At 40.5% G+C, this 18,561-nt stretch overlaps 1 protein-coding gene across 22 annotated transcripts in view; it reads left to right on the top strand.

Annotated features, from left to right (window-relative positions):
* Positions 1-18,561, top strand: part of Epb41 (erythrocyte membrane protein band 4.1) — a 165,170-nt gene that overhangs the window by 113,809 nt on the left and 32,800 nt on the right. For 11 of the 22 annotated variants that reach the window (XM_036177794.1, XM_036177799.1, XM_036177779.1 and 8 more), the window contains exons 12-16: positions 6,413-6,594; positions 10,028-10,084; positions 10,238-10,279; positions 11,242-11,304; positions 16,464-16,640. In XM_036177794.1, the coding sequence (XP_036033687.1) occupies positions 6,413-6,594; positions 10,028-10,084; positions 10,238-10,279; positions 11,242-11,304; positions 16,464-16,640 (521 nt within the window). The remainder of the gene's footprint in view (positions 1-6,412; positions 6,595-10,027; positions 10,085-10,237; positions 10,280-11,241; positions 11,305-16,463; positions 16,641-18,561) is intronic. The other 11 variants (XM_036177778.1, XM_036177795.1, XM_036177792.1 and 8 more) reach the window with 5 other exon arrangements.

The raw sequence follows: 18,561 nt of genomic DNA, 5'->3' as shown, positions 1-18,561 counted from the left end.
TGGCCTCGAACTCAGATCCTCCTGCCTCTGCCTCCCAAGTGCTGGGATTAAAGCACTGTGCTGCAACTACTTTACATTTTTATTGAAACATTTTTTTTCTCATTTCTTCAGATAGCTGTCTACTGATATTTATCATTCTTACTTAGCTTTAGAATTTAAGCACTTTACCAAAGTCAAAAAGCTATTTAGAACTAGAAACAGAAGCCAGGACTGTTCACTGTGATGTGGCTTTAAAAATAAGATTTATTTTATTTTTAATTATATGTATGTGTGTGTGGTGATATTTTATTTGTATGTTAATAAATAAGGCTTGCCTGGAGATGGGGGTAGGGGAGGCCAGCCATTTTAAGTAAACAAGAAGTCAGGCAGCACACACCCTTAATCCCTTAGCCTTAGCAGGCAGGATCTCTGTGTGTTCAAGGCCACACTGGGGAACAGCCAGGCACGGTGACACATACCTAATCCCAGTAAGTGATGGCAAGAAACAGAAAGGTATTTAAGGTGTGAAAACCAGGAACTAGAGCTGGTTAAGTTTTTAGGCTTTTAGCAGCAGTTCAGCTGAGATCCATTTGGATGAGGACTCAGAGGCTTCCATTTTGAGGAAACAGGATCAGCTAAGAAGTTGGCAAGGTGAGGTTGGATGTGGCTTGTGCCGTTCTCTGACCCCCAGATAAGTTTATTGGGGTGCACAGTATATCAACCACATGAGTGTGGGTACCCTCGGATGCCAGAAGAGGGCATTAGAGCCTCTGTATCTGGAGTTAGAGGTAGTGGTGAGCTGCCCAGTGTGGGTGATGGGAACAAAACTAGGTTCCTCCGCAAGAGCACAGGTCTTAGCTGCTGGGCGTTCCTCTAGCCCCAGCTGTGCGTTCACTCCTCTCGCTGTCCTTATGTAGGAAGGAGAGAGTGAAGTTGCTAATAGTTAATATTCATTGAGCACTTAATATTCTAGGTATTACTCTAAGCCAGTGGTTCTTAACCTTCCTAATGCTGCGACCCTTTAGTACATTTCCTCACACTACTTCTTAACTGTAATTTTGCTACTGTTATGAATTGTAACATAAATAGTTTTGGAGACAAGTTTGTCAAAGGTCAGGGCCCACAGGTTGAGAACCACTGCTTTAAGCAGTTAAAGACTTTTCCTATTGGGTTTACTCTCCTTTTACTTTGTTTTGACTTCTATTATTATTGGGGTGGGGGTGCGTGTGGGTGTGGATGTGCTTATGCAACAACGTGAATGTAGACATAAGAAGACTGTTACTGTGTATAGCAGGCTAGCTGGCACATGAGCTGCTAGGGATTCTGTCTCTATTTCCAGAGAGCATGAAGATTACAGGTGTACACTGTTGTGTACAACTTTATGTAGATTCTAGGAATTTGAACTCAAGTCTTCACATTTGTGCAGCAAGCTATTTATGCACCAAACCATTTTCCCAGCCCCTCACTTCCCTTTAAAAAAATATAGTTAGGGACAGGTAATGGTGATGCACACCTTTAATCCCAGCACTTGGAGGCAGACGCAGCTGGATCCCTGAGTTTGAAGCCAGCCCGGTCTACAGAGTAAGTTCTAGGGCAGTCAGGAGACTTACAAAAAAGATGTAAGGTTTATAAGGTTGAAAAACATAAAGCTTAAGTTGTTTATCTAAGAAAATGTTTTAAGGTCTAAAAAGATATTTTTAAGTTGGTAGTACAAGTTATAATAGAAAGTGGTTTAGGTATAAAACTTTGGACTCACCAAGATAGGATAGATAATAGAATACTTTTTCTGAATTTGCCAAATACAAATGGACTGGACATTGTGAATGCAATTCTTACCTGGTAATTGTTCATATTGTATATAGTTTTACTGCATTAGAGTTAAAACCTTTCCTTTTTATCTAGAGAAAAGGGGGGAATGTTGCGGGATATTCCATCACACTGTGAACCCCTAGTGTGTGTTTGCGTTAATTAAATAAAATCAAACTTGGATCAGGAAGTGGAACCAGTAACTAGTTGAAAAAAAGGAATCGTAAAGATCAGAGGGAGTCTGGGAGAATAGAGAGACGCAGAGGAAGTAGTAGGGAGATACTTTGAATATGGCAGGCTTTTTTGGTTTGGCGGAGAAGAAGGATGCTCTCTTTTTGAGATGCTGCAAAGAGGGAAGATCAGCTAGTTGCTCCTTAACCTCTCTGAGCTGGCAGGTTTCCACCCCAGCCTCTGACTACCAAGTCTGATTGATAAATAGAATGATAGAGATTTAGTCAAAAACTACATTTGGTGGAGCAGCAGGAGGCAGAACCAGTGGGATGTAAAAGTCCTTCTGGGCCTCTGCCTGAGAAGCAGGCCATAACTGCAGAGCTGTAATTACTGGCTGAAACAGCAGTAGATTCAGGTGCAGCCATTGTGCCAGTGGAAAAACAGCATCCAGGGCTGTTATTCAGAGAGATCCTGTCCCAAAAACAAAACAAAACAAAAAATTAGGGCTGGAGAGATGTCTTGGTGGTTAAGAGCATGTAGTATTATTGTAGAAAATCTTAAGTTCAATTTCCAGCACCCACATCAGGCAGCTCACAACTACCTGTAACTCTAGCGCTGAGGGATTCCAAACCTTCTTCTGGAGTCTGCAGGTACCTGCACTCAGGTGCACATACTACACACACCACACACACACACACACACCAGTACACATAATTAGAAAATAACGACACCTCTTCCAAGTCTGCATCTGTTCTTGTCAGCCAGCAGTGGCATGGAAACTGAAATCAGTGGTTCTGTGAATGTCAGCACCAGCACTTTGAGCAGATCCTTCAGAAGTGGAAGACACTGAATTTTTAAAAATTTTTAAAAATGATTTATTTATTTTTATTTTATGTACATTGGTGTTCTGCCTGCATGTATGTCTGCGTGAGGGTGTCAGATCCCCTGGAACTGGAGTTACAGACAGTTATGAGTTGTCATGTGGGTTCTAGAAATTGAACCCAGGTCCCTTGGAAGAACAGCCAGTGCTCCTAACCACAGAACCATCTCTTCAGCCTGACATTGACTTTTTAAAGTGAAATGTTCTTGATACAGACTTCAGAATCCTTAATAGGCAACAAATGAAATAATAATGCTCAAAACAGTTATCATTTATCTTTTTCTTGGTGCAAAGGATCAAACCCAGGACCTTAGGCATGCCAGGCAAGTGCTCTGCCATTGAACTATGTTCTATTCCTGAATTAAAGTGTGCTTGAGCATGAGTGAGTGCTGCAGTGGGTATGTTGTATAGTGCACGTCGAGGCCAGAGGTTGGCATCAGGTGCCTCCCATGACCACATTCCACCTATATTTTGAGACAGAGTCACTCACTGAACCTGGAGCTTACCAGTTTGATAGGTTGGCTGGCTAGTGAGCTCCAGGATCTGCTCCCCCACCCAGGACTAAGCTCACAGGTGTGACTTAGCTGGTGCAGGGTGCTGAGGATCTGAACTCGGGTCCTTATGCTGCACCACAAGCACATTACCAGCTGAGTCATCTCCCCAGCCCAGGCCAAAGCATCTTAAAAACAAATCCACTAACATACTAATAAACGTTTAATTACACTTTAAATGAGCAAATTGTACAGTATATAAATTATATCCCAATAAAGCTGTGGTTTTTTTTTTTTTTAAACCAACCCCTACCATATTTATTGTGATCTATAGTTTGCAGTCTCCTTACTGTGGAAATGAAGAAAATTTGCCTTTCTCCAGGGCTCCTAAGTGGTATCCTTCATTTGGCTTATATGCTGCTGTGTGTATAATTAATTTTTGCCCAACATATTCTTGAGATAACATTAGCCTATAAAGGATAAATACAAGGACTGAAGTATGATCAAAGTTATTGATATTTAGAGTTCATGAAATGTATTTCTATCTGTTGAGTGTTCTTCCCCAGCTCTCCTCTACAGTTACTGTCTTCCACATCCACGGGCAGGGAAACTAGTCTCTTTTCCTAGCCCCACTGTGTGTGACTGAGCTTCAGAGTTTGGATCTTGCCTGTTTGTTGTTGGTTTTCATAGTGAGGAATGTTCACTGCAGCTGGTATTTTCCAGTTTCTAAACTATTGCCACCTCTGTGTCTACCCATCAGTTTTTCTATTTGTGTCTACGTTCCCATACACAGTAGGAATGTTGGAGACATACATCATTTGGCTCTGCAGTATTAGTGTTGGATTAGAACCAAATTCATGTGACAAAATAGCACGTGGTGAAAGCAAGGGCCATGTTCCTTGATTCCAGGCAGAGTTGAACCAGTTCTTGGAGAGGAGGTGTGAATACACAAGTAATACGAGGCTTTAACACAACTGTGAGAAAAATATTTTGTCATTTCTCTTGTTTTGTTAGGCTTGCTTTGCCATCTGCCACTCTTGCATTGACTAGCTGAGAGCACCCATTAGCAACGGGGACTTGCAGGCGGCCACAGATCTGTCATTGCGAGATGAAATAGGCTCTGGGTTTCCGCTGTTCTTCTGCTAGGCATCCTCTGAGAAATTCCTTCTCTGGAGATCATTACAGGATAATAAACATTTCTCTCTTTGTCATATGTGTAAGATAGATGTAACTTTCCATTTTTCAGTTTGTTCTAGCTTAAAAGAATTCCTTTGTTTTGCTTCATTTTTAAAGTTTATAAATCTAAATGTATCAGAATAAATTATGTTCAGTAGTCTGAGGAGGAAGGAAAGTACATAATGAAATTGTGAGGTTTCCATGTAAGAGTATTAAAACTAAAAGTCTCAGTATAAGAAAGGATGATGGAGCCGGGCGGTGGTGGCGCATGCCTTTAATCCCAGCACTTGGGAGGCAGAGGCTGGATCCCTGTGAGTAGAGGCCAGCCTAGTCTACAGAGTGAGTTCCAGGAAAGGCGCAAAGCTACACAGAAACCACCACCCCACCCCACCTCACCCCACCCCACCCCCCAAAAAAAGAAAGAAAGGATGATGGTCCTTTATCTGAAATATTAAGTCAGTGCTGTTGAGATGGCTCAGTGGGTAAAAGGTATGCAAGCCTGAGAACCTGAGTTCAATCCCTGATTTCAAGTGGAAGGAAAGAATCAATTGTCCATGGGTTACTTTCTGACCTCCGCACAGAGACATACTGGTAATAGAAATTAAATATGATTTTAAAATGAAATATTAAAGCTAGGTGTGATAGTGCACACCTTTAATCCCAGCACTCAGGAGGCAGAGACAGACAGAGCTCTGAGAGTTCAAGGCCAGCCTGGTCTGCATACTGAGTTCTAGAACAGCCAGGGCTATGTAGAAAAGACCCTCAAACAAAAAAACAAACAAAATTAAATCACATTAAAAAAAAAACAACAAAACTTACTTTCTTAGACAGTGTCTAGTTGGTGAAGTTTATTACAAAATGTGTGGGCATTTTCTTTTAAACCCTAAAAGAAAAGAATGAAGATTAAAAACTGAAAAATATGACTGTTTCTTGTTTTATTTTGTGATTTTTGGGGGTGGAACCAGGGCCTGCTGCTTGCTAGGCAAGCAGTCTATCACTGAGCTATAGCTTCAATCCCTATTTTGAACTAAATTACCTAAAGTATAGATGCCAAATAGTTCCAATCCAAGCAACAGTTAATTATGTGCAGAGGTTTTTATTGTCAGCCTGTATTGTTTATTCTCTCTAAAGTGGTCTAAGCAGGCGTCTCTGCTAACTAGGGTTTCCCAGCCTCATCCACCTTTGCCTCTATGCACTAGATGTCAGCACCTCCTTTCTTTCTCCACCCCAGTTGTGATAACCAGAAACATCTCCAGACATTGTCAAATGGCCCTGGGGGAAAAATAAGCCAGTGTACTATAGAGAATAGGCTGGAAGACATTGGTCAGGTGGGGAGGGGGCTCAAATAGTTGATGCTTTGTTTTTGGATGAAGGAAGTGTTTGAATGAATGTTAATCAGATGATTTGTTAAAGAAGAGTGTCTGGCTCAAAGATTTGCCTTCATACACATAAAACAGTAGTAGTGCTTGGCTATCAGAAGACTTCACAAAAAACAACGAAACAAAAATAAGAAGACAGACTTCATTTTCCCCCTTAAATTAGATGTTTAGATTCCTGAAACCATCTAAAAATAAACAGATACTTAATTCAAAAAGGCTTATTGGGAGAGCCATCCTGAATCCACCCTTCATTGTAAGTTTGTTTTTTAATTAACAGATTATAAATTAAATGGCTTTGATTTCATTTTTCAATCTTCTCCCAAATTCAGCGTTTATGGGACAGTCATTAAGATGTTCTAGTTTCTCTGTTGAGGATGCCTTTGTCTTGTTGCCAGAAGCTACCTCAAAAAGCGTTAATGATTTGTGTTTGCCTTCTGTAGGACAGATACAGGATTCACATTGTCACCCTGTGATGTAAGGTCAGGACAGTGGCACTTGCCTTCATCTTCCTTCTCCTTTTCCTCACATAGCAGCAGCTGCTGAGTCCACAGACCGAAGTCCTCGGCCTACGTCCGCACCAGCCATTGCTCAGAGTCAGGTCACGGAGGGGCCGGGTGTCAAAAAGACCCCGAAGGAGGCTGTGAAGGCTGAAGTGAAAGGGGAAGAAGAGCCATCTGAGCAGGCTGAGCCTGAGCCCACAGAAGCGTGGAAGGTATGTCTTAGAAACCTGACGTCAGCTACCGTGCGTGCTGAGTTACAGATGTTGTCAGAGCAACAGAATCTTACAGAATCTTATTCCCATCGTAGTAGCTTTTTCTCACTGTTTCCAAAAGAAATCGTCTCTCATTACCTTCTTGTATGTTTTTGTAGAATTTGATTTCCAAAGAATAGATACTGCGTAAAGCACATTTATATAGCTATTTAAATCTTTTCTAAGTTTTTTAGGATTAATTTTTTATTTTATGTGGATGAATGATTTGCTTGAATTTATGTCTGTGCACCATGTGCGTGCCTTGTTCTCTCAGAGGTCAGAAGAAGGCATCGGATCCCCTGGAACTAGAGTCACAGTGTGAGCCACCATGTAGGAATCAAACCCAGGTCCTCTTCAAGAGCAGCCAGTGCTCTTACCTGCTGAGCCATCTCTCCAGCCCAGGTTTTTAGAAAGCACACAGCTAGATATGGAGGAGATCTGCTGTGTGGGAGAAGTTCTGCTGCTCAGTTGAGTAAACCCATAGTTACTGCACTAAGCTGAAAAGTTAACCAGTTAATTAGCGAATCTCCCAGAAATCATAGCAGGGCTGCTCATTTTTTATATGTTCAAGCTTTTAAAATGACATCTACACAGTGCTGGCTTAGGTCTGTTAAAGCAGCTGCAGGTCTCACTAGTGAAGAGATTATGAGAAATGGCCTTCATAAGAATGACATTTTCGGGGTGGGGATTTAGCTCAGTGGTAGAGTACTTGCCTAGCAAGCACAAGGCCCTGGGTTCGGTTCTCAGCTCAAAAAAAAAAAAAAAAAAAAGAGAGAGAGAGAAGAAGGACATTTTCACTGCCTGGCAGTGGTGGTGCACACCTTTAATCCCAGCACTCAGGAGACAGAAGCAGGCTCGAGGCCAGCTTGGTCTACAGAGGGAGATCCAAGACAGGACAGCCAGAGCGCCACAGAGAAACCCTGTCTTAAAATACAAAACAAAACAAAACAAAAAACCGACCTTTTTGTTAAGGCCTTAGGAAAAGTACCTTCTCTTTTGCATACCGATAGCGTGCAGATCACATCTGTTTTTTGAAGTCAGATCAATATCTGGTTTAACATAGAACAGTGGGCAGCTGTTATTTAAAAAAACAAAACAAAACAAAACTGTTAAATATGACATACAGATTCTCTGTCTTTGAATGAATGACTGGTGGGTGTTTGTATTTTTGTAACCAGCCTGGTGTCCATGACATTAGTCTTCATGTGGTCTTTGAATACCTGCTTAGTTTTTAGTGTTGGAGTGTATCAGCTAGCTCTTCTGACTGTGTTGGCTGTTGAAACTGCCAGGTCTTCCTGAATGGCTCAGATGCCTCTGATCTTCTGCTGCCTCACTGGTTTTCCTTTTGCCCATGAAACATGCAAGTACTTCAAAAATAGGTTCCTTTGGCTCTTGGAGCTTTGACAGAATGAAATGGGTTTTCTATGTTTCCCAGGCTAACCTTGAACTCCCGCACTCACAAAATCCTTCTGCCTTATTCTCCCTAGTAGCTGAGTCTATAGGTATGTGCCGTTGCTCCCTTCTTTTTGGCCTTAATTCTTAAACTGATGTGGTGGCTCTCCATTTTCTGCTGCTAGATTATTACTAAGGACCCAGAAGGACGTTATTGTTTAAACAAGGAACTTAAGCTTTATGAAATAATTTTAAACTAGTATTTACAGAGTATATATATTTCTATGAAGGCATTATGTCTGTTTTAATTTGGGAATGGTGGCACATGTCTGTAATTCCAGATATTGGGAAATGGAGTTGGATGCCAGCCCAGGCTACATAGTGAAACTCTATCTCAAAAACAAACAAACTGAAAACAGACATTTTCTTTATTTTATTATTTATGAAAAGTTAAGCTCAGGCAAGTGAGCTAACTTGTTCCCTGGGATCTAGAGCAGAATGACCCAACTGTTAATTACTCTTGGTAGTGAAAAGTGTCATGGTTGGGCCAGGCGGTGGTGGCACATGCCCTTAATCCCAGCACTTGGGATGGAGAGGCAGGCAGATCTCTGTGAGTTCAAGGCCAGCCTGGTCTACAGAGTGAGTTCCAGGACAGCCAGAACTGTTTCACAGAGGAACCCTGTCTCGAAAAACAAACAAACAAACAAAAGTGTCATGGTTGGATGTGCATATATGTTTGGCAGTATAGCAAAGTCTGATGTTACCTAATGTTTTTTATATTCAACCTAGGGAAAATAGCACAGTGACATTGTTCTCCAGAGCAATGCTGCTTTGTTAAAAGAATATATCAAAAATCACAAGTTGATGAGGTTCTGTAAAAATTGAGTAATAAAACAAAACTGATTTAACCCTTGAAAAAGACAATTTGGTTTCTAAATTTGAAATACCTGCTGCGTTTCCTCATCATAATCAGGTTTTTGAATAATTACTCCAATTTCTGAATGTAAGATGGTTATTTTTAGAGGTATTCCAAAGATACACAGGCATCCCTAGGATAGTATTCCTCTGCTACTACTAAGCATAAATCTTGCCCATCTGCCAAGCATGTGGTTCCAGCTTCCTAGAGAGGAGACTGGAATGTTGGATGCTGCAGCCAAGGTGGAAGTAGTTGCATGTATCAATTACAATTTGTATGTAATTTATTTTGATATGCTTCTTTTTTTTCAATAAATTGAAGAGTAAAGTTGTCTCCTTAAATGTATTAAACAACTAATAGACTCCTTTGTATTTACCTGTTTGGTGCATTACATGCTTTATTACATGTGTTTTAACTATAAAAACTATTTCTATCATGTATATTATACATTTATATCTCTACTTATAAATCTGTTCTTAACTATGATTTAAAGTGCTCCCAGGGCTGGGAAGATGACTCAGTGGATCAAGTGTTTGCTTGAGTTCAAATCCTCAGAACCCTCATAAAAAGCCAGATGCAGTAACACTTGTGTCTGGAATCTCAGTACACCCCTACTGGGAGAAGGGAGGTAGAATCAGGAAAATACGGCATACACCTCGGTGGACAAGAGAAACCCTGTCTTAAGCAAGGTAGAAGGTGAAAACTGACACCTGAGGCTGTCTTCTGACTGCCACACTCCCTCTCTCTGTCATCAAAGTACTTCCAGGTCATGAACAAGAGCATATCACTTAGGATTAAGGCTGGATTATTGCTTTAGTGGGTACTTTTTATATATAAATAAGTATTAAAATGTTTTTTCATCAATAGAATGATTAACTCAGTTTTCCTTTTTGGTAATCTGGCTATCCATACGCCCTCTTCAGCCTTGAAACTATGATGGTGAAAACTAGCATTGCCCTGGGAGTAAAGCTTCCTGCTGTGGTGGCCATTCTTCAGGATATTGAGCCCCCAGCTTCATGAAGCTGTTTACTGTTCATGGAAGCCTGCTAACCTAAAATGTTTCACTATTTTATTTCTTAAATGTAGGTGGAAAAACCCCACACCGAGGTCACAGTACCTACCTCAAATGGTGACCAAACACAGGTTTGTGCCAAAAGGCCACTCGCCCCTTTTCCCTTCTCCCCCTCAATTTTTGATTCTCCCCCATTCCTCTTTAAAATAAATTAAAGGTTCAAGGAAACTTCAATGAGCCAATATTTTTTTTATTTTTTTCTTTATTGAATTCTGGCAAAACAGAAGCTTGCAGAAAAGCCTGAAGATCTGATAAGAATGAGGAAGGTTAGCCGTTTTCTGCTTTCCCACCACTACGCCATCATTTCATCCGTGCTGATTACAGTGTGTTAAAAAGACAGTGGTCCAGCCCTTGAGTTTTCTCCACCAGGAATTACTTTGAGAGAGCCAGTATGTGGGGAACCTTCAAACAGTGGAGTTGTGATGTGCATTTACACACAGCGTATATGCACACAAAGACATTAGAACCTTGGACTGTTTATTGACAGGCTTAATCAAAGTAAGCTTTCAGCAGAGAAGTATCTTAATATTGTGAGGGGGGCAGACCTACCTTTCATGTTCAGATTTTACAAGAACTTTCCCAATGGCATCATACTATTAGACCCATTTTATATACATTTGTCACTAAAGCAATCATAGCAGCAACTTCCAGAATTAACAGGATGAGTTTAACTGCTGCATGCTTATTTCCCACCTCAGAGTGGGATGAAACTATTCTTATTGGATATACTTGTTACCTGATTAAATACAGAACACTGTAGAGATATTACAGTATTCATAAGTATAAAACTCTCCAAAAAGCTAAGTTTTTTCTTTTGTTTTACAGCATGGTACCACTCCATGATACATGGTATTCAAAGCTTTTGATATATATGTGTGTATGTATATCATATGTATATGGGTAATATTCAAATAGCTCAATTTAAAAAACAAACATAAAACAGCTTATTGTGTTAGAAGCTATGAAGCCAGGAGCACTGTCTATTTAAATAACATCATCACAGCTTTCCATTGTTTGCAAACAAGGTCATCCATTCTTTTCTGGTAACCATGCTCTCTGTGTGTCCTTGTAGTTCTGTGACCATTTCATGTTGGCATATGCTGCATTGCAGACATTTACTTTTAACTGTTTTGTTTGTTTGTTTGTTTGCCAATTTGCAGTTTGTTCCCCCGCAAGAACAACATTTTAATTTTTTATGCTTCTGTTTTTCCCCCTTTCATTTTCACAGAAAAAGAGAGAGAGACTAGATGGTGAAAACATTTATATCAGACATAGCAATTTAATGTTGGAGGTTTGTATGAACTTGAAGCTTATTTCAGTTGGTTGCCTGGAACCTTCTGCAGTCTTTGCTGATCCCCTTCATCCTATGCTGCGTTTGGTTTTGCATGACACTGCATGTGAGATTTTTAGGTTTAAAGTGCTTTTGCATGTTGGTAAACATGAAGATACGCAATCATCTCTCCTAACTTTTAGTTTCATCTCTCATACTATCTAGAGAAATATATGATTGGAACTGTCTCTCCTGTCATGGTTCTGCTGTTTTACCCACTTTCAGAACATTCAAACATCAAGTTTCTTGAATTTTCCAAGAGTATAATCTCTCAATGTCCCAAGAAAGAAATTCACACTGTTCTTTCTTTTTTTCCCTGAACTGAAAAGAGTACCAACAAAAGAGGCAAAGTGATCATGATTGATAAGGTTTACACATTGGAGATAGCAAAAATGTACTAAAGAAAGTTGGAAGGAAAAGGAAGAAACAAGGAAGAAGTGAGCCCAGCATGTGAGGGTGGTTACTGTAGGCTTAACCATAAAAGCAAGCTTGTGAGTGGTGGTTTTTTAAAAATGAAAACATTGAAGTCAGGAAATGTCAGTACTTTCTCCATGGCCATAGAGCTGGTAAGCTGGTAAAGCTGGGATTTGACATAGGAGTTTTATGATTTTTTTAATGACAGTTTTCTTCTCAGAAAGAGTAATATATAGGAATCCTAAGGTCCTTCCTTTTCCTATTACTACATTCAGCAGTGGCCAGATTTTTGCCTCAGTTCATATACTTTATCTAGTCTGGAGCTATATGCTGGATATGAAATGTAAAACCAATTTGGAGATTAGAAGAACTCCATGAGAAAAATTAAGGAAGTTGGAGTTAGTCTCTGTGGAAGAAAGGAAGACTCCTGCATAGAAATTGAAGACTATGTACTATAACAACTCAAGGCAGAACCTATAGAGTGAGTGGGATTGAACTTCCCTGTGGAGGGAACAGCCGACATGATTTCGGCGTGCGGGAAGCTTACTGAGTGGGGAGCTGAGGAGAGCACTAAAACTGAGTATGAAGGGCAGTGCCACAGTGCAGCTATGAAGGGCAGTGCCACAGTGCAGCTATGAAGGGCAGTGCCCCGGTGCAGCTATGAAGGGCAGTGCCACAGTGCAGCTATGAAGGGCAGTGCCACAGTGCAGCTATGAAGGGCAGTGCCACAGTGCAGCTATGAAGGAAGGGCAGTGCCACAGTGCAGCTATGAAGGGCAGTGCCACAGTGCAGCTATGAAGGAAGGGCAGTGCCACAGTGCAGCTATGAAGGAAGGGCAGTGCCACAGTGCAGCTATGAAGGAAGGGCAGTGCCACAGTGCAGCTATGAAGGAAGGGCAGTGCCACAGTGCAGCTAGGAAGGGCAGTGCCACAGTGCAGCTAGGAAGGAAGGGCAGTGCCACAGTGCAGCTAGGAAGGGAAACTGGGAGGTCACTGTGCTTTGCTCCAGGCGGTCTGCTCTAGAACAGGCCAGGGCTCTGTGAAGGTACCTGTTCAATAGCCTTCTTGCCTTGGCCTCTTGAAGGCATTGCAGGTGTGTGCTGTTGTATCCATGAGATAGTATTAATTGGGACCTGAAAGAAGAGCCGTGTATTCAATATATCCAATCTGAAAGGCACAGTAGGACATCTTTAATCCCTACACCTAGGAGGCTGAGACAGGAAGATCAGGGAGTCAAGGTCATTCTCAGTGCTATATTTTAAGGCCAGTTTGGGCTACATAAGACCTAGTCTCAAAACAAAACAAAAAACCAACCAAAAGGCCAGTTTTATGTATGTATATGTGTATATATATATATATATATGTATATGTGTGTATATATGCATATATATATTTCTCATTACTAATTGGCCTGTAAAGATTACTTAACCTCATTTCATTTTTTCATTTTTTGTTGATAACTATATTTATATGAGTGTCTGCTATATTAGGTACTTACTTATATAAGGTACTTTAATACAAATAATAAAAAGTTATGGATGGCCTTCATTAAGTGCACATTGAATGATGGACACAATGCCAAGTGCTTTACATATATTTGTCTCTTATAACAAAATATTTCTAAGGCCAGACTCTTGTGTATTTCAAACTTGGAAATGGGACATCTCTGTCTTTGCCCATATCTGAGGCCTGCACGGTCTTGTCTTTGGCGATTAGGAAGGACAAGCCATGCCGGTGATCACTTCTTCTCGGTATGACACCTCCCGCTCTAAATGCACGTCCCCTGAACCTGCTGTGCCAATCATATATTTGTCATGTGTCCCACAAGGTGTGTTGTGGCTTCTGAGACTCACAAAACTCCTGTGTCATGCTGTGTTTTCTTCTGAGAGCCCTGGGAGGAGATTTCTTAATAAGTGTGTGTGTTTGGAATTTAAAACTACTAACTGCTTTTTGAGAACATTTTACGTTTAACGAAGTGCTTGGTTTTATTGCTGCTAAAATCATAAGATGATAGCCCTCAAAAATTATCTAACCGACTGAACATACCTGACATAATTTGACTGTCATTCCTTAGTTTTTGTAAAAAGTGCCCCCAAGGAACTTCTCTTAACTTACCTGTCGCTCCGGCAGGTTTTTCTTTTCTTTTCTTTCTTTTTTTTTAAAGCATCCCTTCCCTCCTTCTCTTATCACCCCCACTAATGCTTTGTTCTGGCACAAATAAGGTCGAGTTCATTTTTAGATCTGCCGCCTCCTCCTCCAGCTCCCAGAGAGAACCTGTAGCAAATGTCTGTGACAAATTCTATTTGGAACAGGTCCCTTTGAGATCTTAATTTTACTCTGTGCCCCCACAGGTTTCCAACAAAGCCAGCTAAGAAGGATGGAGAAAGCTCCCTCAGAAGCTATCAGTTTTATTGAAAAATGTATTTTTCTCAGGTTCCAAACCAATCAGAAGCTAGGCAAGAAGAGTTACAAATCAGCAGCCTCAGCTCAGGCTGGGTCAGAATTGTATTTGTCACAGCATCTCTTGGTTGTTTTTGTTCTGCCTTGTTTGTACTTTTAAACATCGTTAAGTGTGTTCAGTTGTTCTTGGCCAAAACAGATTTAACATCAGTCAGGAGCTGGGTCACACTCTCACCAGCCTGATGGGTCTCAGTTGCTCAGCCCAAGAGCTTGTACATGCTTTTCCTCAGCTGGTCATGACCCGCCTTGCTCTCAGCTATGACACAGGCATCCCCCCAGGGAAGCTCATGTTCCTGAGGTACACTCACAGTTCTTCTTAGTAAGCAAGCAATGCTCTTTGTGGGGAGCTGCGGTTACTTTTGGGGTTAGTTTTCTCCCTGCTCTCAAAGCAAATACACATGGGTCAGTCCTGCAAAAATAGAAAGAGGCTAGTTCATGAGTTTGGGAAGGAGCAGCCCCAGAGTCCAGATGTCATGTGAGTCCCTGGGTTTTCATTGTTTTCTCCTTGATAGTGATTTGGAGAAAGTTTTATTTAGTTAGGATCTTTCTTGCCTGCAGGAAAAAACAAAAACAAAAACTTGTAAACACATTTTGATTAAAAAAAAAAAAATCTATTTTATTTTGTTTTCCAAAATGAAATTATTTCCCACAATACCAAAAATAGATGAATCCCAAAGTTCACACACGTGTGGGGAGGTCTGTTTAGCATCATGCTTTTCTTAGATACAATGTTGCCCTGGTGGGAAATAAACACAAGATTGTTTTATAGCTTCAGATTCCAGCTATTGTGACCTGAAACTCAAATTTTTGAGGTTGTGTGTGTGTGTGTGTGTGTGTGTGTGTGTGTATTGTTAGACAAAGAACATTTGAGTCTTTTCAAGTTAAATTTTTCAGACTGCTTTTCAAAAAAAATGTATCTCTCTTTAACAACAACAAAAAAATCTGAATGTCTTAGCCTATGATTCATTAGCCTTAGTTTTGATCATCTCTCCTTCGACTGTTACCTTAAAGAAATTTTCATCTACCTCTAGTTGTCCAGTATTCAAACTGCTGCAACAATTGTATTATTTAAAATTATCAAGGAGAGATATGAGACTCCATTGACTGTCATTGGAAGTCCTCTTGTGGGTGGTGTTGCATATCAAACCTAGGCCTGTGTGAATGCTAACAAGCACTCTACCACTGAGCCACATCCCCCAGGCCCAGCAAGTCCCTATTTTGAATTGTATTAAGAGAAGTAAAACTGGGAAACCATAAGATTTTATATTGTAGGGAAAGTACTGAAAAAGAAAAATATATAATTGTAAAGTGTGAGGACCCAAGTTCAGTACCCTTAACTCATGTAAAAGTGCTGGGCGTGGTGGTGGTGCATACTTGTAATCCCAGCGCTGGGGGGATGAACACGGGAGCATCCCTGGAACCTGGTCGCCAGCCAGGCTCACCCTTGTTAAGCTCCAGGCCAATGAGAGAGGTGGACAATGTTTCCGAGGGGGATACCTGAGGTTGTCCTCTGACCTGCACATGCACATGCACATGCACACACACATGCATAATTTTAAAAAATCTTTAACGTCCTTTGATTTTTTTAGAGGTAGTAACAATTGGCTTTGGAGGCTGGAACTAGGAATTTTAGTAATAAACTTGATCCAAAAAAAAAAAAAAAAAAAAAAGGTCTTAGTAATAGAGAAGCAAAAGTACTGCAGTGGACGGAAAGGGACTCTGCAGTGTTGCAGCTCACCAAGGATGGTAGGTCGTAGAAGTTGAGGTCATTTACCATGTCCGTCATTCATCTGTCTCCCTGTTGCTATCTCCATCCTGCCTGAGCTGAGCCGGAGTCACTTCTCATCAAGCTGAGGCTGATTGAATTGTGGGGTTACCTTTTCAGGATGAGGAGGTGGAGATCTGGTTTTGCATCCTTTGTGGAAGAGGAGTTACATAATTAAGGAGCAAGCTCTTCTTGGGCAGTTCAGCCTCCAAGAGCTGTGGGATTGTGATGCTTCACTGCTTCCAAGTACAGCACTTTGTTTAAAAAAAAAAAAAAGAAAGAAAGAAAGAAAAGAAAAGAAAAAAGAAAAGTAAAAGAGGCAAACAGTGTTGTATATTTACAATCCTAATGCAAAATACAGGCCAGTAATGTCTGCTTGGATGTGGTGTTTTCTACCAGTGCCCAGTCTCTGATAAGTTGCCCTTGGTGTGTTTTTGGTCCCAATTATTTATTGTTTTACCTCTTTGTCCTTTCAACTATAGGATTTAGACAAGAGTCAAGAAGAAATCAAAAAGCATCATGCCAGCATCAGTGAGCTGAAAAAGAACTTTATGGAATCGGTACCCGAACCACGACCTAGTGAGTGGGATAAACGCTTATCCACACACTCACCCTTCCGAACTCTTAACATCAACGGGCAAGTCCCTACTGGAGATGGAGTAAGTACTTTGTTCACATGACTGTGAAGCTGAATGCAACAAGTCTTTTAATTATGTATGCTAATATTCTGTGTCTGAAAGTGGAGAGCTGAAATTCGGCTTTGGTGGCCTTTGCAGTTTGTTGCTGCTATAAAGTTAATAATCAGATACTCATGGTCATTATGCAGCTCAGTTCAATTGTAGTCCTTTAGGACTAGGCTCTGAGAACTGCTTGAAGCTGCCTGTTTCTGGCTAGTTTGTGTTTATAAATTGACTTCATGCCAGTAAAGCTTTGTTTATATTCAAAATTTGCCTTCCAGGCCCAGAGAGTTTGCTAAACTTAGTAAGGTCACAATTGGAAGGGAGTACATTTTTTAAAAACTTTATTTGAACATTTGTACAACTTAGAAATGTCTGGAATGATTGCTCACAGTTATATAAGAAACAAAGGAGGCCCTAACGCCAGAGAATGTAGAACACTCAATTTCACAAAAACAACTGATGATTTATCTAGCATAACATCAAACCTTCAACCAGCTGTTTTCTGAGACTGTTATGGTCAGAAGAGTTCAGAAATACCTTTCAGGGTCTGCTCTCTATTATTATTACTATTTCCTACTTTGGAAACCCTACCTCAGAATAAATAAATCTGTTTAAAGGTGGTATCTCTTCAAACTTACATCTAAACTCTTTATCTCTAGCCAGTATGTCATTTATATAAACAGTCACCATAACTTAATGACTGATTATATATTTTTTAATTGTGTGCTTACTTTGTGCCCTCCCAAACAATAGCAGTTCTAGTTGAGAAAAGCAAACTAATACCCCCAGTAAAATCTGAGATTTACCAGGCATGCCCGTGTGTTCCACTCCTTATGAGGCTGAGGCAGAAGGATTGCCTAATTTAGGATTTTGAGGCAGAACTAGGTAACATAGTGAGAATCTTTTCTAAAACAAAACACAAATTGGGTTTAAATTGTTTTCAGGATTCTTGGTAAACTATCCAGTTATATCACTTATTACTTAGTTTCTGCAGCTACAGACGAGGCTAAAAATTCTTCCAAGAAAACCTTTTGTGTTTTTCAAATTTAGATTAAAATTCGCTAACAGTTTCACAAATGAGGTGGGAGAACACCTCAGTAACAGGCAGCTGACTAGTCATTGGGGTAGTAGGAAACAGTTGTTCCCTTGCATTGTCCTCTCAGGCCCTGTTCCCAGACATACATGGCCATTAGTTTAGTGTTCTAAGTCTATAGCATGTACTTTGAACTAGGAAAATAACCCCTCCTGGGTAAGACCACCACACTTTGAAAGGCAGATAATTCATTTGATGTGTCCTCAGAAATAAGACTCATAAAGGTCTAAAAGATAGTTGTGGTTTGATTTGACTGAGAGGGTCTACTAGCCATTCAAAGTTTAATGAAATGCTCTGAACAAGCCATTTGTCTTGTTGGGCCTGTTTATAGAATGGATGATCTTAAATGCCCTTGCTTATTTCTCTGGTGTTTTACACATGAGTGGCTTGTTACTGCCTCATCTATTAACACCCTCTCCCACCTACAGACTGTACCTGCATATTTTTCTAGTTCTATTTTGGACTCTGAAAGTAGCTTGAAAAGTAACTTGATGCTGTCTTGGATGTCATTGGGTAAACTCCATATTGGTCTCCATTTTCAGAAAATGTCTTTAAATAGAAACCCTTTGGAAATCATCCTAAGGCTGGGAATGGCAGTACCATTCTGTGAACTTTAAAGAAAGGACTTCTCATACACTCAAATCGATCCCTGAGCGGTGCTCAAATTATTTTAGCTTTATGCACACATATATATTCCCTTTGAATGAATAATGGAATAAGTGACTATACTGTCTTAATCTTTGTACTGGGACAGCTCTACTTTTTGGCATATCTTTTTATGGTTAGGCTAACGTGTCTGTTCTCTGG

The sequence above is a fragment of the Onychomys torridus genome, chromosome 2 (assembly GCF_903995425.1).
Source record: "Onychomys torridus chromosome 2, mOncTor1.1, whole genome shotgun sequence".
NCBI lineage: Eukaryota > Metazoa > Chordata > Mammalia > Rodentia > Cricetidae > Onychomys > Onychomys torridus.
Note: the sequence above shows the minus strand (reverse complement) of the source record. Positions and strands in the feature narration are given on the sequence as shown.